Genomic DNA, 25,802 nt, shown 5'->3' with positions numbered 1-25,802 from the left:
TGACGCTGTATTTAGTACGATAAGAGAGTTTTTGAAATTAAATATACATATAATTTTGCGACAGCTCAACTACGACGCCTTTGCTTACTTATTTTTTCTTCTTGGAAAACACCTTGCATCGTATAATCGACGCTTCAGGCATATATTACTTCCATAAGACGGCATATTTTTTTACTTATCCAAAAACTGAAATAGTTATTTTATAAAGAAAACTTCCTTTTAAAAATTCATTAAAAATTTTTCTTCATTCAACATCTCAAATGCAGGAAATAAAGCTACGTTCATTCATGTCAAAGATAGAATTGCTGTTAGATGTCAAATTATATTCAAGTGGTGAATCATGATTTGATGACATTATTATAGAAGATAATGCTGCATTGAATAGATATTTATTAATATTATTTCATCTAGAGAATACATTTCAAAAATTTTACTATACTGTTTGATACTTCTAAGGCTTCTTACTCCAATATTTTTGATGGTTTGGAGTGAATAATTTGGTGGTAAAGGCTACAAAGGATATCGTATGTGCACTTGTCTTCCCCTTTTTCTTCAGTTAGTAACATATCACATTTCTATACTACTAATTGTTACAGAAAGGAAACGTCGGTCATTGAATACGCGGAAAGAGAATAGTAGCTTGGAAGGAAAGATTATGTTCGCTCTATTTAGTGTTAACCATTGCCTTCCTATGAAACTGAGTCAGTTGGGAGGAGTGACCTGACCTATTTGCTCCAGCAGTTTTAATAACTTTGTTTCTAATCTTTTTCATTTTTTTATAATAAATAATTCTAATCTCATTAATGATTTTACGTTTGGAATTTCAACTGTTAGACAAAGAAAATGTTTGAATTAGATTGTAATTGCATTTATTTATTTAATTTAGAATTTTTTGTCAGAGATAATTATTTTTTAAGCTTTTACTTTATAAAATGCCAGAATGAAACACTATCTTGAAGTTATTGAACATCAATCTTTTTCATAATTGCAAATTAATTGCCTTATCCGGTTAGACATTAGTTCATTCGTAGACTATATTTACTCTTTATCGAAGGTAATTTCCGTTTAAAACAACTTCATATTTGGCCGCTATTTTAGCCTGAGGGTAACAAGATTGTTGATTAGATAGATATTTGCTAATATGTTCAAAGTATTTTCTCCTAGTATTTCCATTCTTACTAAAACACTTTAACTAATTGTCTACCAAAAAAAATGATCTTAATTATGTAATTAAGAAAAGAGTAATGTTTTATTGACAAATTGTTTAAATCTCAGAAATTACTCATTAGAAAGTTAATGATTGTTTTCGATTAACTTGGAGGTATAGTTGATAAAAAGGTATAAATAATTTGAAAAAAATCAAAATAAGTGGTTGAAAATTTATTAGAGTTGAAAGTTATTTTGGTAAAGACTTTTTTACGTAGGTGTTGATAAAGAAAAGAACAATTCAAAAAAAAAAGAGTTTTCAGCGTCAAGGTGAAGCAACAGGTGAAATTATAAGTTGCACACACGAGATTATTCTTTTGAGACATTTTGCGTATGCTTTTAAAAAAGGAAATGACTTTTTCCGACAATTAGCCATCTCATATACAATGGATTGTAACTAATTGTAGCACACCAACTATCCCACAGCATTTCATTCCTATTAATAGACAAATTTTATAATAAAATAGCATGAGAAATTTTAGAATGACTGCATTTGAAGCTCTTTAGTCTTTACTTTCTTCACTCATTGCTGCTATAGGTGATTTATTTAATTTCAATCTTATGTAACAAGAATGAACTTTTATCTTATGTAGCACCTATTGTTGTAATTTAAACGTAATCTATTAGTTTCCATGTTTAAAGTAAAATAATTTTAACTCAACAAGAGAAAGTTGAATTATTTTATTGTTGCAGAATCTGATAAATATTTTTCATAGCCTCACGCATCAAGTTAATATCCATACATCAGTGACAATTAAGTTGTTTAACCTTAATTATCATTCCAGTCGTGTATGTAAAAAGGCATGTAAAATACGTGTCACCGCGTACAGGATATTCAGCCGACATTCCTATGATTGTTAATGCTACTGTGTACTATCGAATTTTTTCATCGATACTATATAGAAAACATTGAGTGTACTCTGAATGTATTCATCATAACAATAATCGTTATTGGAAATGACTTAACAGAGCTTCATTGTGCCAAGATATTTCTTCTTTGTATGATTCAAGTACTCCAAAGTTTTCTGTTTCTTCGAAGAAGTTTTTGACATTTTTGAGTTTTAAAATAACCATTATTGTTCTATTTATGTATAAATTATGAAAAAAATATATTTATTAACATAAAATATATTTTTTTTTATTAAAATTAATACTTTCTTACAGAACTTAATGTTAAATATTAACTATTACTCATGGATAATAGTTATATAAAAGTATATTTAAACGGTTTTAAAATTATTCAATCAACATTACAACTATTTAAAATATGCAGAAAAGTTTTTAGAGATGTTTATATTGGACCATAACATGTAAAAATGAAAGTATTTTACACTTTACAGCTTTTAATTTCTCTAAAAGGATCTAACATACCGGTAATTTTTTAATTATTGATCCATTCAATCAAAGATGTCATGCATGATAACCACTTAACGAAATCCAGAACAAAATGTGAGAATTTGCTAATAGCAGAATGATTATTTACATAACATGAGAACCTGCCATCTATTAATATATAGGGTGTGGCAACCTTGATGTATTGTGTACTAATATAAGTTTGCATAAATAAAAAAAAAAAAGACGGAGATATTAAAATGAGATGAATGATAGAGAGAATAACTTTTGGTGAACGTACTTACACTCCATAACATCCATTGACATGTAAACGTATGAACCATTGTTCATAACAACCATCGGAGTTGACCGTTAACTGCATATGAGTTGATGTATGCTACCCTAGCCTCTTTTTAAGACAGTCTTCTGGAACTAATTTTGTTAGCCATTCGGCGTCCAACTCGTGGTTTTACGGGTTTTAGTTTGACTGCAATTCATTTTTGATTATACTATTCTATTATAGCTTTTCAATGAGATTTTATTTTATTTTCGATCTTGAATACTTTTGCATTTTTTTATGAATTGTTTTATCTAAAAAGGAAAAAATGATAATTTTAAATGAAATATAATAGCATAGAATTTATTATTAGATTATATTTTTTTCTACATCATATTTCAATAATTTATTTCATTTTTTTTGCAGGATGGCTGCTGAAGCAGCAAATAAAAAGGCTGAAAGAGAAGCCTTACGAGGTGTTATTCAACAATGGAACGCCAATCGATTAGATCTTTTCGAACTTTCAGAACCAAACGAGGTAAATAGAACATTTTATAACTTTTAATGATTCCAATTTAGTACTAGAAAAATTCTAGATATGCTGAAAGCATCATTTAAAATTATTGTTAAAGAATCTGGTAAAAAGTAGTCTCTTTAACGATTTTAACGACTGCAAAACTGTAAATTTTTATTGCATAGAATTTTAAGATTTCCATCTTAGTATTTGCTTTAATGATCTTGAATAGGTAAATAACAATTCTAGCTTCGAGATGAATAGAAATCATTGCAATTTTCAAAGATGATGGAACGTTCCTTCCCGAGGGCTGTTTTGCCCTGGATCCCTCTTTGATATAATCAAAGGGGAAATGAAAGACCATGGGGATCAGCTATTAAAGTAGACGCTTTACTTTTTATTTACGTAGAAATATTTACCCAAAAATTTTTTTGACACACAAAGAGAACATCTTATAACAATTTTTTCCGCCAATTATAATTCAAGTTTATTTGAGAGGATTAAGAATAAAAAGTAGCAAACAGTCTTACCACATTTTTTTTGTCAATTAAAAAGAATACCTATTTCTTACTACAAAATACCTTTTGTGAACCTTTGTCATTCTTTTTAATTTTTTCAAGTTTCTCATTCCTCATTCCGCATCATTAACCATTTGTTTATGTTCATACAATAAAATATTCTTTGCTATTCTAGGATTTGGAGTTCCATGGAGTAATGAGGTTTTATTTCCAAGACAGTGGACAAAAAGTCGCTACAAAATGCATCCGAGTAGCATCTGATGCAACCAGTCAAGCTGTAATCGAAACCCTTATCGAAAAATTCCGACCAGATATGCGTATGCTTTCAGTTCCTGAGTATGCACTTTATGAAATCCACGAGAATGGAGGTCAGTTTTCTATCTTTCACTTCTTATATACTATTGATTATTACATTCGAACCTATCAAGTTTCTATGCGTATTTTACAGAAGAAAGAAAATTAGGCCTTGAAGAAAAACCACTACTTGTTCAGCTAAATTGGCATATTGATGATCGTGAAGGACGTTTTTTACTGAGACGAATAGATGACAAAACAAATGCTCAAGGAGTAGGCTTTGGTGAAGGTACAAGTTTTCGTAGGAAATTAAGCAAACGAGAGAAAAAGCAGATCAAGAAACAAGAGAAGCTCAGTCGCCTTAAAAGCCTTGAGCAGGACGAAAATACTGCTCCTGTTGATCAAAATGGTGTTGCAGAAAAACTTTATACAGGTAAATTATTCTACTACAAATAAGAGGTAACGGTTTTTAAGCAATTTAAAACTTATTTTATAAGTGTATTCATTATATCAAATTTATTCTCATATTCATGTAACACAGTAACTAATGCTACATATAAAATAACAACCATCACATGAAAGATTTACCATCTAAATATCATGATGAAGTGATTCAATCATTTGCTATAAAATTTATCAAATCTATTTCATAGACCCGTTATGCATCATTTTTTATTGTCAATTTATACAATATTTTAGTTAAAATCTCCTAATTTTAAGTTTAGATTAAATATACTATTGGTTTTAGACTTACCTGAATGTAGAACTATAATCGATTAACAAGTTTGCGTTGCTAAGTTTCCTCATGAATCGATGCTTTATTATCTACTTTTATAAGTAGATATTTTTGATAAAAAAAATAGATAAAGAATAAATATAAATAATTTTATTTGTAGTTGTTAACATATTTCATAGCTGAGTGACGACAAAGTTAGTAAAATTTAATTATGTTTGAACAGAGCTACCAGAGACAAGTTTTACTCGGAGTATTTCAAATCCAGAAGCTGTGATGCGACGTCGTCGTCAGCAAAAATTAGAGAAGAAACTTCAGCAATTTCGGAGTAAAGACGGTGGTCCGGACACTGGAGGGACCCTTAAGATTTATGGTGAAGCTCTTTGCAAAGATGTACCCTACAAAACGCTTTTATTAAGCGTGAGGGACTCAGCAGCTCAGGTAGTCAGAGAAATGCTCTCCAAGTATGGTCTTGACAAGGTGGATCCCCAACTGTATTGTTTGGTACAGGTGAGAACTCTATTGTAACTCTCGAGTTTTTATTCATATAGACGTATAAAATTCATTTAAAACTTGTTATCCGATTATTTTTACGACTTATTATGCAAACATTATTATATATGTCAATTCTTTAGATCATTTATAAAATATCATTTTTATTTATCCTTTGACAAAAAATTCAAATGTGTAATATCTGTCTTTCTATTATGATGACGTGTACAATTTACTTGTCATGTTTTTTAATGAATAATGATTTATTATTCTTGAGCAAAAATCTATGTATTTCATGAAAAAAAAACGATTTTTTTAGAATTTCAATTAATTTTCAAAAATGAATTTGATCATCTTGTGATAATAAACTTTATATCAATTTATACTCTGTCGGTAAAATATGGTCGCAGTGGATATTCTTGATAACTATATTACCATTACCATCAAAAACATCCCTTATCGATGCACCTTTAAACAGTCAATATCAATTTGAAAACATTAAATTTTTTTATTTTCGTAAATGCTAATATGTAAATAATTGTAAAGTATTGATTATTTCTAATAACAACTATAAATCTTAAAAATTAAAACTAATAATTTATAATAAATATTATTATATACATTTTCAGGTAAATGGAGAAGTCACTAATGGAAATAATCATCAAGAATACATACTTGATGACGACGAGTGTCCTTTAGCTATTCTTATGAATCACCCGTCAAATCGTGGTAAGTCCAAGTTTTTCTTATTTAAAGTCACAATACAGTAATTTCTACAACCTTTGTAGAAATCAATTCTAATGGAAGGGTCTATTAATATTTGTTGATTGAAAACATATGTTCATATTACACTGCACTTGTGATAGTTTCCAAGCTATTGATCAACAATGAATTGGCTTTGACAGTTGAATTATGCAAATGTTAATTTGTGATACAGGTGTACTGTATTTGAATTTACCATACGTAGTGTGTCTCTACATATTAGAGTTTACATTTTCACTAAATGAAGTTGAATTAATTCATTGGTCAAAGTGCTGTCCAGCACAAACATAAATTTTATTGAAAGATTTTTTTATAAATTTAATTCGTAATATTTTGATACAGTGATCACTCAATAGTGCTCAATTTATACGAATTATTATGCAAAATATACCATTAGAGCAATGAAATTACATTAGGAAATTAAAAATCTTTTATTACAATTACATATCATTAACAGAATTTCCATGAATAATTTAATTATTCAATTTCTGCGAAAAAGTCATAAATCAGAAATTATTTGAAGTGAGCTAGTTAGAAGATAGAATACTAAATTACTTTACTTTTAGCAATAATGATATCATCTTTAGACGTATCGTAGCTCGAGTGAGAAAATTTACATTCCTAATATTTATTCGTGTAGTTTGTAATCAATATCTGGTTACAATGTTATGTAGCTATTATTCTATACTCTTAGAATAACTATGGAGTTTATTCATTGTAGATCTTTCTTCCTGCTAACATGCAAATCAACTTAGGGAAGATGTTTCCTTCTTTCATGATAATTTATTTGTTCTATTCCTTTAAATCTTTCTGTGACTGTGACATATATATCACATTGTATTTCATAAATAATACCATTATCAGATCCCATTAAAGTTTGAATAGACATCAAGTTTACGGTTGTTTTATAGTGGAATATAAAACATAAATTTGTATTTATCAGTTGCATTAAGTTGTTGATAAAATGTTTAAAATTTTAATGAGATTTAATCATCATTTTATTTGACAATAAAAAAATGACAAATGTCATCAACGAACATTATTACTCTATTTTAGAACACTAAAAAGATGGAAAAAAATTCCTCTCAGCAAATATTTTCAAAAGTATATTTAACGTAGTTACAGGCAAATGTTATTTTAGCTTCGTTATATATTATTTTAATGAATATTTTAACATTTGCATAACATGAATCAAAACATTTCTGTTTCTAATGTAAATAGTAAGATTCCTTTTAGCTTTTTTCTCTTTCGTTTCTTAATTATTCAAATAAATGAAAAATCTCTCTGCAATGATGAATAGAAACTTTTTCATTTTATTAAAACTTAATTTTTTTATGATTAAATTACCTTTTTCCTGGATGAATTTATAAAATTCTTCAAGAACAGTTAGTATTACATATATGGGATGTTCATTATTCATGTTTCTATTTTTGATATTACTTAAAATATCGTAAAATTCTTAAATAATAAAAAGTCAGTGTATAATTTTTATTATTATTTCATCATATTCATTGTACGCATATTCTTTCTTAAAAAATTTTAACATTAATGGCATCTGTCAATTTAAATAAGTATTAGGATATTAGAAGGAAAGGTGATAAGTGATGGCATCAAAAATAAACTAAATATACACAATAATGAGTCGAATGATTATTATCTTAGTTTCAATCTGTATATGGAAATGTCAAACCTTCATTCAATTTTATTTTTTATTAATATTTTCGTATTATCTTAGTTTTAATTTCAAGTTATATTTAGATATATAATTTTGAATTTAAATTTACGTAAACCTAGTTTTAAAAATTCAAAAATCATAATCGTATCTCAATTGACACTTTATCTTTAATTATATTCTAATGAAAAGTCTATTAATAATAGGGATTTCCTCTATAATTTTCTTCGCAGGATATCTTTATAAAGGCTTATCAGAATACCTGTTATATTGGTTTTTCATAGTTATAATATTATAATACAACCTTTTATAACAATTTTATTCAATTAAATAAAATGACTGAGAAAAAAAAAACTCAAAAAAAGAAAGCAAAAGATACGAGTGTTTTTTGTTTACTAATATTTTTAAATCAAGAGTACTCAAAACAATAAAAATGTTATTTATACTTTGTACATTCCAATTTACCATATGCAAGTAGACTAAAATGGAGATGTTGCGAATGCTATTTAAAGAAGTGAGTCTGGTTTTCTCCAGACCATCGTTTCCGCTGTAATATTTATTAAAACTGCGCACCGGATATGTACTGTCAAGTAACTGAAGCCAATGACTTCATTCTTATTTTATTATTTCGCTTCTATTTTATTTGTTCCTACACACCAATAATAATCGTAGTAGTATTGACGGTAGTAGTAAATAAATTTATCTTTTTAAAACAATATAAACAATATAACGAGGAAATAATATCAAATGAAAAAAAGGTCCACACGACCAACTTCCCAGTGGAAAAAAACAATTCGAATAGAACCCGTTTCCATTCTTTATAACAAATGGAATTGTTATAAACGAAATGAGTCTGTTTTTATTCATTTGATATGGTTAGATACTTTATTTCAGTAAAAGAAAAAATTGTGCGTTAGAAGAATTCGAATATACCTCATAGATCCTTTTTTTCATTTTTTACAACAAATTTCATTGTTATACACGAAAAAAGTATGTTTTCATTTATCTGATACGGTTGGTAATATTTTTTTAGTAAAGGAAAAAATTATGCGTTAAAAGTACTCATACATATAGAAAAGGTCCCTATTTTTATTGTTTATAACTATTTAAAACTTATTATTTAAATATTACTATAATCAATAATCACTTGTTAGTAACAATGTTCAATTGTTATGGACACAATTCCATATTATTGACAATTATATATATTATTGAAAAAAATATTCTTCAATGATTAAATATTTTTGTTAAAATTTTTTTCATGCAAAGTAGAAAATGTAGAAGTAGGTTGAATGAATAAAAGTTTTACGAACCGTGCTTTATTTCAGCTAACATTAGCTAATGAAAGTATTGTTTAATTTATGCAATACATTTAAAAGACTCGATAATTTAAAAAATTCTGTATTCAATTTTAATCATGTGTGCATTTGCTGAATTAAAAACAAAATAGGGTTCAATTTTGTTTCTATGTAATATTTAATTCAAGATCATTGTTTTTCTTAAAAATGATTGCTTTAAAAAAAAATAATTCAAAGGAAAAACAAATTATATAATAAAATTGTCCCCAATCAATATTTCTATTCTGTCTAATAAAAAATTAAACTATACATTTATTACGTCTATTAACGTCTTTTTATTTTAAATAATGTTACTGTTTATTAAGTTTTGATTTGTTATTAATTAATCTTTTTTTTATAAGAAAAAAAAATTATATATACTCTGAGTATTAATTAACAACTTGATAAAGTAAAAAAACTTTGATAAAGTTATAAAAAAAATATTTTCAACCAATTAGCTAAAAGTACAAGAAATTTTTTTAAACTAAAAAGAACTTTATTATTATTTATGGTAAACCCATTCATTATCCTAGAAGATTTGATATTGAACACATGACAAGCTTTTGCTTGAAAGCTTAAGGATATACAGACGATATAGGATTAGAATAAAAGATAAGATGTGATAAGAAGGATAGAGGAAAAAACATAGTTGGATTTAGTTTATCTAGTGGAAGAGCCGAGGGGTGGATAGAAGATGGCTTGCGCGAACAAAATACCTATATATCGAAAGAGAGAACGAATAGGACTGGTCGATGAGAGAGGGCAAGAGCAGAGGGGTGGACGAGGCTACACGTCCTTACGTAGTAGTTGAGTTCAGTCGTCTCTCGGTTCTCGTGACAGTTCAATTGTGCTGTGTGGATTCGCAGTGTTTTTTGACTATTTAAATTTATGAAAGCTTTGTAAAAAATTAATTCAGACTATTTTATAAAAAAGAAAGCCATTTATTTAAAATAATCTACATTATTACTTTTAACTGTTGTTTATTTATTTCCAATTATTCGAAAGGACCAATTTTCGAAGACTGATGAATTTGATATTTTTTATCTACAAACTATTTTACAACAATAAATATCAATGAAAAAATAAAACATTACAACAGATACAAAAAAAAACAATGATGAGATTTAAAGAAAATGACTTGTTTATAGGAATAAAATATCAAGACGTGCAACGAATTATGAGGCACATTTGTCAAGACGTACGATAAAAAAGGAATTTGTATAAACCATAACACTCACAATGGTGGCCACTTGTATCTAGTGGGCTAAATTTTATGAAAGATAAACAAATCTAACATTCTAACTGAATAAACACTTTTTGGTCATCCAGAATGATTAGCTTTCATTATTGAAAATATTATTAAAAGTCTCTTGTCTTATTTATTTCCTTCAATTCTTTTATACCGTAACAACGAGTTTTCATCGAACTTCTCAATAATATGTCAAGTGAAGAATAAGATTTATTACTACAATTTCATTGAAAATAATTGAAGAAAAAGAAAATACAATAAATGATATTTAATTCAAAAAGTTTTTATTTCATAAAAAACAATTGAGATTTAATTGATTATAAAACACATTTATTGATGTTGAAATAGGTTTAACAATGTAGAATAAAATTCATAAGATTACACTAGTTTGAAATAAAAAATATGCAAAGATATTGAATAACTATACCATGATCTTGTACTTGAAAACAAAAAGAATTATGAATTTATTGGATTTTATAAACAATTTTGAAGATCAATTTCTATTTACTATTTAATTTTAAATATCAAGCAAAGTAATGACAAGTTAAATGAGTGACACATGATCATCAAATTGACTATCTGATAATACAAATCAGTTGTGGACCAAAAACTTGAGAATCAATTAATTGAAGTACACAAAATATTTCTGGAGCTTCTGTCAACCAAAGAGGACTAATTTTATTAATTATTTTAAACACAATATTAAATATCAAGCATATTCAATTCTGCGGGACCATTGTATATTTCTGAGTATTGTAACAGAATTGAACACTTAAAAATCTGAATTGTGACATTTAATCAACATGATGGATTGGGGAATCAGACGTAAGCATTTTATCTTACTGTTTATTATTTTGGTACTTTTAAAATAAATGGTTTATGATTTTAATCATATTATTTTCTCATCACATTATGTTAGATCGGTATTCTATGCTTTTAATCTGAATTCATGACTTCAATGTGTTTGTGAATAAATGCGATATTGGATTATGATTCAGAGCTTCATTGCTTTGCGATTTCATTAAGAATATGATTGAGAAGGATAAATAAATTCTCTTCTCTGTAAAAAGATAAGAAACATCTTTTAATTAATTTCCATCGGTTCATTAGTTCTTACGACACTGAGTCTATAAACTTTGCATTAAATATTTGATTCTTTTCCTCTTTGGGAAAATATTTATTCTCCTTTGATTTCCATTTTTTTCTCTAATGAATAAAAATTCATTCAGGATTATAACTACGATATAAAGAATAAAAGTTTAATTGTTAATAATTAATGAGGAAGATTAGCTGATAACAAATAAATGGAAAATATTAATTGAATATGAACTTGTTGAATATTTACTTTGGTTTATGTCTTAGGGTCGTATAGATTATCGAATTACCATCTGGTTTATTTATTGATAAAAAAATAGAAACTCTAAAGCATTAAATAATGGAATATTAATCTATAATTTAATTAACATTAAACAGTTTTTAATTATTAATATTGATATTTTATTTTTGAATAAAATTATGTGTAAAATATTATAACTTTATTTCAACTGAATTAAAAAAAAATGTTGGCAGAGTTAGAAAAGTTTAATTATTCAGTTATTTACGATGGAATATTAATTAAATTTTTAGAATTAAAAACTTTTAAGAGAAGCGATAATTTTTTAAAATTATTTAATACTATTTCAGAATTTGTTAAATGTATTTATAATTAATTTGAAGTAGACTTCGTTATAGATGGCTAGTTTCGACCCGAAAAAAATCGATATAATAAATAATTATTGAGATTATTTTCAACCCAACTTTGTTAATTTTTGAATTAAATTTTAAGTTTATTTTAATAATTATTTGTTTGATTACATATACGATATTATAAAATGCTATAATAAAATAATGAATGGAATTCCTTCTATTGTGATAACAAAATCAATGATCTGAAGTTGCAGTAGGTAACTGTTACATGTGATAATGTCCTCAATTTAAAAGTCATGCACGTTCTCATTTCTAAAAATAACGCCAACTCTGTCCAATTACTCAAGCATAGTTTCCCAGATTATGTCGTTTTTTAGGCTACGAAATTAACACTGTATTGTTATATCTAATTGGCATTCGATGCATTAGCTTCACAACTATTGACTCCATAGTGTAAAGAAATGTACATAAATACTATTAACATGAAATTTTTAAACTTATTGGTAAATTTCCTTCTGCTTGAAGAAAATTCGCAATCCTTTTTAAATGCTACTTAGCAGTCTTTTTTAATCTGGAAACCCTAAATATAGCTAGGATATAAAAAGGAATTAACATTGCTCCGTTACATTATGCTTCTGAATATCTTCAGAAGCTTGTCATGAAACATTTTTATTATTTCTGCAACTATTGACAGTTTTTTTCTTCTTGTTTTTTTCTTAAGAATATTAAAGTTTATTATAACTGAAGGAGGACTGGTACTTTATTTGAAGCCCTATCAATAAATTTTATAAGAAATAAAAATAAAGTAACACTTGTTACAAAAAAATAGATAAATATTGATACTCATAATAAAATGTGTCCTTAGAACTACTTGGATATTATTCACGTAACTTCACTTGAGGCTTGTTCTTATTGATCTATTTTTTCGTGTCATTTCCAAGAGGATCTCAAATATAATAGGTCAAACAATATTGCAAAAGATAACCAAAAGACATGCTGAAGAGGTGACATCGTACTTGTTGTCTAAAGAATAGAGGAAAAACAAAATCTTATTAATATATAGGGTAGATTTGAATACACTGCATGAACTGCACAATACAATATGACGGAAATGGGGTCGAACATCTATACCTATATGCTTAGCTCAAGGATGAGATTCATATTTTCTCTTTAACTATACTCATTCACACGTAAAGATATTCAAAACAGTTGCACGTAGATAAGTTATAACAATACTGCAGCAAATGGATATTTCAAAATATCAATCGAATACTTAATATGATATAATCCCACAAGAATTTCTCCTAAACATATTATCAGTAGTAATGTTGAAATGATATGGATCTATTTTGAAGCACGTCATAGGAAATTAAAAATCCAATGACGTTTAAATTAATTGCTATAAGTATAAACATTTAATTAGTTTGATATGTGTCAAAATTTTATTTATGGTGAAAATAATACAATAATAATAAAAATACACTAAATTTTAATTTTTTTATGATAAAATTTGTCTCGTATCTCATTTGAGTTGTTATTAACTGAAATTCATTTCTAGACCATACTTTTTATCGGCGCCATTTTTTTTTAGAATGAATTATGATTTTTACATAATTTGGTCGTCCACTTTCAAAAAATCCATTCAATGACTAGTCTGATAATTTAATAATATAAATCATTGTTAATTTTAATAATAACTGAATTCAATATAACGTTTTTTGAATAGATGTAGTTGTTATTCATTAAATAATTGTACTTCATATTAATTTATATATTTATTCATGTATTATGAGTAACCATGAATACTAATGATTGAATTATATGATTATAACTGATGTATAATAAGTAACTGATTACGAACAGATTGACTTACAGATGTCTTTTATGCGTCAATGCATACATATTGCACTACATAGGATGAATATGATAACAGAATATTTAATATTTAATTTAATATTTTTTATATTATATTTCATTAAATGAAATTAGTAAAATAAAATTAATATCAAAAGAGTTTATGATTTTGAAATATTTTATTGAATTGAACGAATATAAATTTCAAATTGATTTTTCCCTCAAAGTATGATTTTCTTTGCTGAAGCTTTTAAATCATATAAGACATGGTCCTTCGATTGATGGTAAATTGTGTTAAGTTCAAATAAAGCACACGAGACTGCGCTGCTACTCAAGAAAAAGCTTTCTCATAAAAGCTCCTTGACTGTCAGTCGAGCTCTCTTACTTACTGGGAAATATAGGAAATTTTTCGTTAGAAAAACAACTAATTTTTGACGAAAAGAACATTGAATTGTATATTGTTGCTGCATTTGACAAATAACTGATATGAAATCAATCGGTTGTTGATAACATTTTTTATTGGTGACTATATTTTGAAAAATGAACAATTGATTATTTTCAATATGCAAAAAACGGTTTGAAACTTATTTGCTCTAACATTTTTTTAACTGTAACGTTATTTACTAAGTGATAGTAAAAAAGAACTTTCAATTTTTTTTGTATATTTTTTTTCAATAAAATAAAAAAAAAGGATTACAATTTATTCTCATTTTCTTGATGGATCTCCAGTCTAATAAATGAAAAAAAAAAACGTTTTGTTGCTTGAAAAGATCGAAGAGTTGCTCTTTTAACAGTCTTGAGTCTACAAAAAAATATGTAAATGAAAACAACTCAGTTTGTAACTGCAACAAAATAAAAATCTACGAATGATGACAATTCGGTTTTTAAAATAAATATCTCCAAAAAATTAATCAATAATCATATATTTAGAATCATTAATCATTAATATATTTTTTTTATTATTGATGAATAGTGCCATCTAATGATTCACCTTATATTCACCGACCAAAATAAAAAAAATGTTAGACAATGAACAAGCAATGTAACTGTAGATAATATGATTTTTTCTGTACAAAACAGAAATTTTATTCACCCTTTCATCACTTTTTAACCTTTAACGATAAAAAAAAGAAAAATGGCATTAAAATTTTTTCGGCGTACATCCACGAAGTAAAGTTGATTTTTTTATTTAATATTGAAAAAGAAAGAAAAATCCAAAAGTTCAAGGGTGTACTCCTTTTCTTCCTTAATGACTTAATACATATTTCTTAGATAATGTAACAAGACGATCTTGTTAGCTGAAGGGCATTAATAATTTTTTTTTTCAACCTGAAGATAAGTTGTAGAATATTGTTCATGAAGTATTGAATAAAATTTTCTAGGATATCTTAATGTAATATGAGGCAAAGAATATGATTATTATTATAAACGATCATTTCGTTTACGATGAAATGAAATAGTATGAAAGTTAAAAAATGTTATAGCTACTCACAATGACGTGTTTTAACAAAAGTGGTGTGTGTTAAATAAAAAAGATGGTATTTTATTGTAAATTTATGACAATATAAATTATAAAAATATTTCATATATCTAATAATATAACCTTTCAGCCCAATTAATTAAAGCTATTTTTATAATATGCCAATTATTTTTATCAAGTTCTTATACTAATGGGAACATAAATATTTCAAAAACTTAAAAGAACTGTTAATGAATCTCAATAAGTAAATTACTGTAAGTGGTATTTAAAAGAATAATCTAGATAATTCATTTGAAATACTGTTCAAGAGTTCTCGAAAAATGAAGAGATTCATCTGATTCTCATTATTCAGTGGTCAATCGATATCCTTTGAGGTCATTGGAGGTTCATAAAGTTTTAAATAGTTCAGATAGTTGGAATATTATTTCAAAAGGGAACTTCCCGAGTTTGATTTCACAAGGGTCAGAGGACTCATAACTCGTTCCAATGTTCCAATACTAAAACAATTGAAAAATAAATTATTCATCATACTTTCTTTCACAATCCATTGTTATAAATACTTTGAAAGTAATATCAAATTTTTACAACAAAAAATATTCATGTACATTCCAGAATTAGAGATTGACATATTAACGAAACAAATTAAAATAATTGATCACCCTCGTCCATTATTTAATAGGACATGTGTTTTCTCACATCAACTAGATGTTATCAATATTGAAAGGTTTCCCTACTTTAATCAGAATAAGTTCTATCGGGATTTTTTTTTCTAATAGAAAATGAAACTTTACTCTTAAGTTAAATAAAACATTGTATCATGTGACTTACATAAAAATTTAATGGGAAATGATTGGGTCTTTTTTTTAATTTTTGACCCCAATTACCTTCTGATGGAGTCTTATTGATGGATTATACCTTCAAAGATTTATGAAAGTTCAAATAGAATGCAAATAGAAAAATATTTATTATTATTATTATTATTTAATTATTTGAAAATGCATTTTCTAACACAATACTTATATTAGTAATATAAATAAATCGAAATATACAACAATACTTAAGAACAATCGATTTATTAAGACAATATTTATCGTTTCTTTTATTTTTTTCATCTATTATTATTTTAAAGAAACGGTGGAACAATAAAAAAAAGAGCGGTTTCCTCATAACAACGTCCAGCGTCTGCGCCAGTTTCACGTGCGCCGTAGGGGTAATTTGTACGTATTATGTTTGCCTCTTTAACAGTGTCGTTCTGCAGTTCGGTTCCAACGACCGCGTAAAATGGACAGTGGTCACTTTTTTCATTTCCCTTATTAAAATTACACCTTTTTTATCAAAACTTTCTTCATAGTCTCATTTTAAAACAATGTAATTGGTAAAATCTTGATATCCACTTTTATTTATATCAATATTTTTGAAATTCAAAATTCAATAATAAATTTTCAAAAAGTAAATAAATTTAAAATTAAAATGAACATTAGAGTGAATTAAGTTGATTTATTTTCAACTCATTGGAGTGCATTGTCACCTTTTTTAAAGTAAATCGAAAACGTAAATTTATTCTCAATTTAAAGTAACTGATTGAAAACTTTTTCTATCCAGACTTCTAAATACTTCAATTACAATTATACTTAAATAAATAAAATACAAAACTAAACTTTATAAAATGTTTGTATTTAAAAGTTTTCGTAGCTTGTGTGATACAATAAAATCACTATAAAAGTACATTACGTGGATTAAAGTATAATTTGTTTTGTGAATTAATAAATAATGCTATTAGATTAGTGTCGATTCAATAATAAAAAAGATAAGTCAATATGATTGGGTTGTGGTCGTTTAAATCACGAAGAACAGGCAAAGTAGAAGTATTATTAGGTGAGTTCATAAAAAAAAATTTTTTTTGAATGATAAATCAATTTGTTTTATCAGTTCAATCATTTTTTTTTAATTATACATTCACCTGACTATCCAAACTAATAAAAAAAAATCCAACCACAGAAGAAGACATAAAACATCATTAGAGTAAATGCAACAATTATAATAATAATTAAATGGGTATTGAGTTGATTATTGTAGATAATATGGTAATAAATTAGGTGAAAATGATGAAAAAAATCAATAATGATTTGAATGTAAATGCAACATAAATAAAAGTTTCATAAAAGTACAAATGAAAATAAATATGATTTATAAATAAATAAATTGTATATGACATTGGATAGCATTGATGTATTCTTGTGTTATAGACATATATATCGCTGCAGGTAGTTTACAATTATTAAACATGCATACGATACAGGAGTGCATGAATCGTGCGTGCCGTTATAGTAACAATAGAAAATACGATGAAATCCAGTGGATATAGGTCATGTAGAATAACTTTGATAAATATCCAATTATTTAGTGGTCAAAAGCAATAACGATTAATTAATAAATATATTATAAACCTGTCTCTTGACAAAAACATTACATTTATATAGGCAAGAGAGTAGAGATTTTCGAGAGATACTGTTTAGTAGTTTGCTAATTAAATTCTTATCTGTTTAATTTCATCCAGTTATCGAACCTCGTTCTTGATCAATTGACTTTTGTATTGAATTATATGAACTTCACTGAAGTTATTTGCTCTGCTTTTAAACTATTTTTGAAATGAGATACCATTAAATGAAGGATTTAAAATAGCTCAAAAACTATTTAAATAGTCAATATTCTATTTTTTTATCACTTTAATAATTAAAACTAAAAAAATAATAACTAATTTTAAGGAAAAAAATTATTTTACATTAAAAAAGTGTAAAAAATTGCTAAAATTATTTTCTTTTACTCTAGATAGATTGATTTTATACTTGTATGTATTCAACTGTTCCCAAAAAACTTCAAAGTGTTTTATAGAAATTTAAATTGTACTTTTAATCCTACAAAAATGCTTTGCAATGGTTCTTTCATAGTAGTTAATGGTCGTTCTTTTATTCTAAAAAAAGTATTTTTATCCAGCTATTGTTTCTGGTTTATCAAAAATTGTTGAGGCATTTTTATCTTTCTGTTTTCCTTCCACAGTTTATCAATTTTAAAAATTCGTTCACAGATGGATAATTACTAAAGACTAAAGAGTTTCCAATATTTATATCAGAAAATAATTCAGTTTTTAATGAAAGTCATAACAAAAAAATGGTAGAATCAATTATTATTATTATCATGGATAATTATTATTAGTTCATTAAACTGCTTTTATTCAGTTAGAGTTGAGCGGAATTTCTATATTGAAAAGACTTTGAAAAATATCTTCGAGTCAATCAATATAATTATCTGGACAACATTAGATTTTTCAAATGTATGAGATATTAATGTGTGATTTTAGTTAGAGAACATTGAAGTTGGAAGGTAAAATAATAGTGGGTGTTGATAACAAAATTTATTTAAACAAGTTATATTTGATCCTCTTGAATCATTTCATCAACCAAGTGTCGGAAAAATTTGACACAAAATCTCTTAATTCATTTTTATTTATCAATCATTTTTCAAAAACGTTAGCAGAGCAGAAAATAAAAATTGGACATAAAAATTAAACCCCATCTTCCAAACTGTAACTATGTGGGCGTGCATCTAAAAAGGTTTTATCTTCTTTTTTACATCAAGACTGAGGACAATTTAAGGATAAACTCAGCAGTATTTTATTAAACTGACGCTCCCCAGAGAATAATTAAAGTAAAAAATCTCAAAAAAGTGTTTAGATAGAAATGTATACTTTTAGGTAGAAATCTTTTTTCAAAAAATACCATGTTACTTCATTCTTGAGTAATCGAATCATAAAGCTGAAAAGATGGTTTTAGCTTCAAACAAGTATATAACTCAATGCAAAAAATTGCAAGATATTTGTTACAAGTTCAAAATGACGTCGAAAGCACAAACTTTTAAACTTCATCAGAAAAATAAGTAAACGATCTTTTTTTTTAAAAAAAAAAGGTTTGTGGTTGTGATTAAAACATGTCCAAGTACTTATAAGCTTTTAACTTATTATTTGAAACCAACATACAAATTCTTGAAATTAGAGAAGAAATGTTTTCAAAAATAAGAGCCATTTTAACAGCAGGAATATTTACGTAAAACCCCAATGATAATTTTGAATCATACAAATTAAACAAAAAAAAAATAAATTCTATTTTTTAACATTAAGAATATTTTTAACTTTTTTAATATTTATTTTTCTATTCTTTATTATTAAACTCATTCATGTAATCGCTTATATTGAGAAAATGATAAGTAAATAAGATCCTTCAAATTCGAAATGTTTTTCTAGGTTTTAGTTAGTTTATTTTTCATTTTTTGTTTCTCTCAAGTATTAAAAGCTCTCAGCTGAAGAATAAAATTAATTGAATTGATAAAAAAAGCTCTCCTATCATTATAATATAGCAAATGAAATGAACAGTGAAAAACAAAAGAGATTGCTAATCCTACTACTATGAAAAGTGATAATAGAAGGCCCTTAGGATAAAGTCAGCAGGTGCAATGACTCTCTAGAGCGGTGACCTCATGGTATCTTCTCTTTTTTCTTTCCTTTCCCTTCTTCTTTTACTCACTAAGCGTACTACTTAACTTCTATCGAGTAAACGAAGGAACTTCAATCGCTCAAACCTTTCTACGAGTACAATTCATATCGTATGTAGTGGCTTGATGATTCACCATCTCTACCACCACTGCAAATTATTTTGCTTTATAAATGGGTTGATGTTGATCTCTCAAGAATGAGTTTAATTGATATAAGAGGAATCAACATGAAAAAACCATTCAAACAACTTCTAGAAGTCAATTTTATCATCAAAATTATATATATATATATATTGAATTTTAATTATAAAATGATTCTTTATACATATTATGGCTTAATTCTTTTTTTATTTATTTTAGTTAATTATTTATACATTGCATGTACGAATTAATTGAATCAATTATTTCAAAAGAAACAAAAAACTTATTATATTTATTGGTGTCATTAGAGTAATTGAGGAAGGAAATTAGTAATATTTTCCACGAATTTAAAATTATATCAATATTAATAAAAGCTTTATAAACAATTATTATAAATGAACACTTATCCAAAACTGTTTTTAATTGAGAAGCAAATGAGATATGAGTGAGAATGACTTGGAAATACTAAGTAATCATTTGATATATGATTACTTGACAGTTAAAAACCAATTTTGGTGCACACATTATTTTTTATGTATGCCTTGACAAGGACAAATATAAGCGCGGTTATACACGTGAAGGCATTTTATTATGGAAAGATAAGTATCGGTCTGTGTGTACGTCAATATACCCTACGTTAAAATTATTTGTCATAAGCTTAGCAATCAAAATGCATCAATATATAAAATAATTCAATACTCCTACTTTTTTTTTTTTTTTAATTTGAACATATCAATATAGAATATACATAATGAAAGAATTTTATTTCTTCATGTTGTTGATAATAAATAGAAGGTAAAAAATTACATCTATTGAATGATTTTACTATTATATACTCGTTTAAATAAAATTAATTAATAATTTTTTATTAAAAAATGAAAAAAAAAAATCATATTTTTATAGTGGTTTTCAATTAAAAAAAACAATTTAAATAAAAATAAAACGATAATTGATATGTTATATTTGTTTGTAAAAAAAATTGTATCGAGAGAAATTGTGATAATTTCCACTTCCAGAGAATTCAACAAAAAATAGTGATAAAAATTCCAAAGAATGAAACATAAAATTTGATAAGCTATTAAAATGTAGATTTTAATACACTCAAAAATAAACAAATATAATAAACCTGTCACTGGAATAACCTTCTGTTGGGTCGATTTTTTTAAATTACCAAAAAAAAAGATCAAAGTAGTCTAGAAATATAAATCAAAAAAATTTTCAATGTAGATTCAATTTATTTTATTATTAACGAGATGGAGGCAAAAATTTTCTTTTTATGGAAATAGATTTATCATCTTTTGTGCTGGAATAAGAAAAGTAATGTCCCGAACACTTGAGATGTGTGATTCGAATTACTAGTAAATAATCTTGGCTGAAGTGACCTAGAATAGAATATTACACGTGCAAAATGTCAAACCACAGTGATACTCTGGGAATTTTAAGTTTTAAATTGTAATGAAACTTTCTATCATGTAGGTATTTCATTTATATTTGACGTCACTGTCAGTTTATGTTTCAACTAATTAACAGCAAATTTTACTAACTCTTAATTTTAATTATTAATTTAATTAAATAATCAATTCTATCAAATATTAAGAATACATCCATGCTCTTAGATAATTTATATTCTTCATTAATCTTCTACTTTCTCAACCTTAAACTAATTATTTCCATAAAAACTTTATTTAATTTAAGGATACAGTTTACTATCTGTTACTAATAATAGATTGGAGTAAATAAAGCTGCCGAATGATTGATTTGTTTGATAAAATAATTACTTAAATAATTTATATTTCAACAAGAGATTTGTTAACAATTAATTAAACTGTCATAAAAGTCCATTTTCAGAAAACACGTCTATAAATTGGATTATAATTATTTTGTTACATTAGATTATGGGAATATATTTTTTATTCTCTAATTCTGGTCTTTTTATATAACACAAATACATTTGGATAAATATTTGAATAAATTTCTTTCATGTATCGTTAAATTGCTGTTAACTGTCCAATGTAGTATATAGTTTGCAATTAAATTTAGCGGGCCATTGAACATTACGTGTTCACGAAAAAGCAATATTGTCATTTATTCAAGCTAGTGTTATTTTATCTTATAAAGAGATAGTTTTTCATGCTTTCTTTTGAATTCTTTTTTCCCAGTAATATTTTTATTTCCAATCTACATCCAATAAATGAATTCTAAAATGCAAACAATGTTTCTAAAGAGCTTTTATTAAGTGTTAATGCAAGCTCTACAAATGATTAAAAATTGATTCATTAAGTAGATCTTGAAAAAAAGTAGAGAATCATCAGCTTGAAAATTATAACAAAAAAAAAACAATCTAAAATAAAGAGCAGTTTTATAGCAGTCAATTGAACTTTCAATTATACTTATTTCACTTGAAAAGACTTTCATTAAGCTTCAATCCTATTAATTAAAATTACCGAAAGAGTTTCTTCAATGACATCAATGACATCATTTTTTCTATTTATCTAAAAAATGATTTAACAGTTAATAAATACATTAATAGTCAAATTGAATACGTGGGAAAGAATATTTCTAGTGTTTTATCCTGAACTCTTGATGTGTAACAGACAACCTTCACGGAGGTATGAGGCGTTCCAATTATATCAATAAGTTTCCGGTGACTGAGGTCTCACTGCAGTCATTCCTCCGCCTGCATTTACACACACATACGTTTCACTTTGTTTTACGTTACACCTGTACATTCATTTACCTTATGTCTCATGTATTTAACGCAAAAGAGAGTAGAAGCTATTTCACGTCACGCTAGAGTTACGTCTGTACATCCTGGGGTTGCGCTACGCTAAGAAGTCTCTCACACTCGACTAGAACCGAAGTGGAAAGCAAAGTACACAAGTCGTCAAGTTTATAACGTTCAAAATAAGTCGGTTGTTATTAAAAAAGTTTTGTTTGTGCAATGATTTAATGAGATAATATTGTTGTGATCAGTTTTAATTATTTGTTGGATAAATATTTGACTGAAAATAATTGACAGGAGCATGAGGTGGCAGAAGAAAATCTGCTGCGGTAACATTACGAGTGAGATTTATTTTATTTTTTTACCTTATTTTAAAAATTACTCTTCAATTTGTAAACAAGAAAAAAATACTCTAACTTACATGTAAATTACTTGATTAAATAGAAATAAAGATAAAAAGTTAAATGATAAAAACTCTAATTGAAGAATCTAAGAAAGGAGAAAAAATTAATTAGGCTATAATTTTAAATTATTTGTTGCAAATCAATTCAAAATGTCACTTGAGTTTACTCAGAAAGTGCGTCAAGTTCAGATAAAATATAGTTTGGAACTTGTAAAAGTCAATCGTACTTCCTGTAGATTCTCGTCAATGACAGTTTATTTCTCACCAACTTTTCCTATCAATCACCAACAAATTTTTTATAAGATTTTCATTCAGTGGAATACGATAAATCAACCAATTGAAATAAATATCATTGCAATTAACTTGAAATTACTCTATGCGATTTCTTGAATCGTCTTAAACGCCTTTTCACTTGGTTGATAATTTAGGTATTCCCACTAAACCGTACAATTTACGGTTGAAATGTCATTTGCGTTGTCTCGCGTGTCTTACAAAATACTTCTATGCCTTTGAAAATCGAAGAGCAGGTCATTAATTGTGATTAGTGTAAGCAAGAGCCATTGCAAATCATCGAAGCTTGCAATCAGGCGAATAACCTTAAGTCTGGTGATTTTTATACGATTATAACAATGAATAAAAGGTTTTTAAATAACTTATGAGAGCACATCCGATTTATTCACTTGAATGATCAATTGTCCATCAATAATTCTTTTTTTTTTTAAAAAAATGAAACTATAATTTCTTGAAAAATGTCATCAATAAATTAAATTAGTTTAAATTTTTCTTTTGCTAATCCATCAATTATTTTGATGTTTCCAGGTTCAATAATGTTCCACGTGAGGAGACGTCCAGCTGACTATGTACCAAGAAAAAGAAAAAAGAAACCCACAGGCAAATGGAATGAATTGGAACACCGATACGAAGATGAGAGGCTACCATTTTTATTGGAACTTAATCCTGACGGAACAGACATCCCAAATGGAGCAGGAGTAAGGCATCGTCTTCAGCCAAATGTCACAGAAGTTGGTTCGGAAAGACCTATAGGAACACAAGCTGTCCAGGCACAGACTTTAACACTTTCTGGTCCAACTGTGATGCCTCGTCACTGTGTGATTGCTTTTACTGAGAATATTGTTACACTTACTCCTTGCTCAAGAGACGCTCATACTTATGTAAACAATCAGCGAATCCATCAAACTACAATATTACAGGTAATAACAAGTAGACCAAGTTCACTGACATTCTTATTATTGATCTCAAACGTGTCGTCAAGGACATAAACTATGACTAGTCTTTTTATAACTCATTACATTTATTTTTCAATATTGTTTTAGTTACTGCAATTTATCTCCTAGTCTTTACATTACTTCCAGACTGTCTAGTCATACAAAATGTATTTAGAGTTCTGAAAAGTTCAATAGAATCTATATTATTATTTTATTTTTAGAGAATTAGTTGTTCTTTTTTTCTATAGTTTAAATATCAAATTTTGACATTATTTAATAATTATTTATAGAATGGGGCCATAATTAAGTTTGGACGAATGCACACCTTCCGATTCATTGATCCAGCACCAGAAGATCGTATTAGACAACGTCATGACTCTCATAGACCAATAGAATACTCATATGACAGGTAATATGACATTATTGATTGTCAAAGTTTGAATAGAAATTGCCAAAAATCATGAAAGAATGAAATATGTTATTATAAATCAAAGTTAAATGAATTTTTATCCTTCAGAAATGATTAAACATTTTCTCATGATCTTAGAATGATTTTAGAATTCAGTTGAGTCAATATGTGCTAGATCGATGTTTGGCTCTTCTTTTTTTTCAATTTTGGGTTCATTTTTTTAATCAGCTTATTCTACACATTTAAAAAAAATTTGATAAAAAATTAAGGAAAAAATAAGTAAAACGTAGATCTAGTGCAAATTTTCTCGATTAGTTATATAAATGTTAATTAAATATTATTTAAAGTTTTTAACATTAAGTCAATCTCACTTTTTTATTTGTTGTTTGTTAAGAAATAATATTACTGCACGAAATTGATATATTTATTACTGCTTGTTATTTCAATTAGTTGAATGCTTCAATTAGCCAATTTTTAAAATTGAAAAATTAGCTAGATATCATTTTTTATTACTTATTCTGTTTTTTTTGTTTTGCTTGATGTATCTCGCACATTGTTCGTAATATAGACGTTCACCAGATACAAATAGTCAAGATGTCAGTTCGGAAAAGTTTCGATCAAGCTCAGGTACACCAAATGATGGACCAGATTCAAGTCCATCAAGTCCATCTAAATCTCAAGCAGCAGCTGCAAGTCCTAGAAGTACTACACATAGTGCACCAACTTCTGAAGGCACTCACAATTATGAAACTACCTTTGATTTAGATGGAAACGTAGAGACGGCAAGTCTAACCAGTAGTAAAGATGGAAATAGGTATGTAGTTATGTAGTTGCTTTTTTAATTTATTTTTTTATTATAATCAATGTTAATAGATGTTTAATGCTTATTATGATATCACTTCTCATAAAAAAAAATCATTGTAAAAAATTAATTAGAAGTCAAAAAGTAC

At 26.6% G+C, this 25,802-nt stretch overlaps 1 protein-coding gene across 5 annotated transcripts in view; it reads left to right on the top strand.

The window, feature by feature from the left end:
• cno (adherens junction formation factor afadin) overlaps positions 1-25,802 on the top strand; it is a 47,825-nt gene that overhangs the window by 10,604 nt on the left and 11,419 nt on the right. For all 5 annotated transcript variants that reach the window (XM_035080193.1, XM_035080188.1, XM_035080191.1 and 2 more), the window contains exons 2-9: positions 3,242-3,353; positions 4,023-4,215; positions 4,296-4,574; positions 5,101-5,384; positions 5,996-6,095; positions 24,037-24,428; positions 24,734-24,852; positions 25,421-25,666. In XM_035080193.1, coding sequence (XP_034936084.1) covers positions 3,243-3,353; positions 4,023-4,215; positions 4,296-4,574; positions 5,101-5,384; positions 5,996-6,095; positions 24,037-24,428; positions 24,734-24,852; positions 25,421-25,666 — 1,724 coding nt within the window. In that variant the 5' untranslated portion in view covers position 3,242. The remainder of the gene's footprint in view (positions 1-3,241; positions 3,354-4,022; positions 4,216-4,295; positions 4,575-5,100; positions 5,385-5,995; positions 6,096-24,036; positions 24,429-24,733; positions 24,853-25,420; positions 25,667-25,802) is intronic.

Source organism: Chelonus insularis, unplaced genomic scaffold, assembly GCF_013357705.1.
Source record: "Chelonus insularis isolate UGA/USDA-ARS -01 unplaced genomic scaffold, ASM1335770v1 contig_26_pilon, whole genome shotgun sequence".
NCBI lineage: Eukaryota > Metazoa > Arthropoda > Insecta > Hymenoptera > Braconidae > Chelonus > Chelonus insularis.
This window is presented reverse-complemented; position numbering and strand designations above follow the sequence as displayed.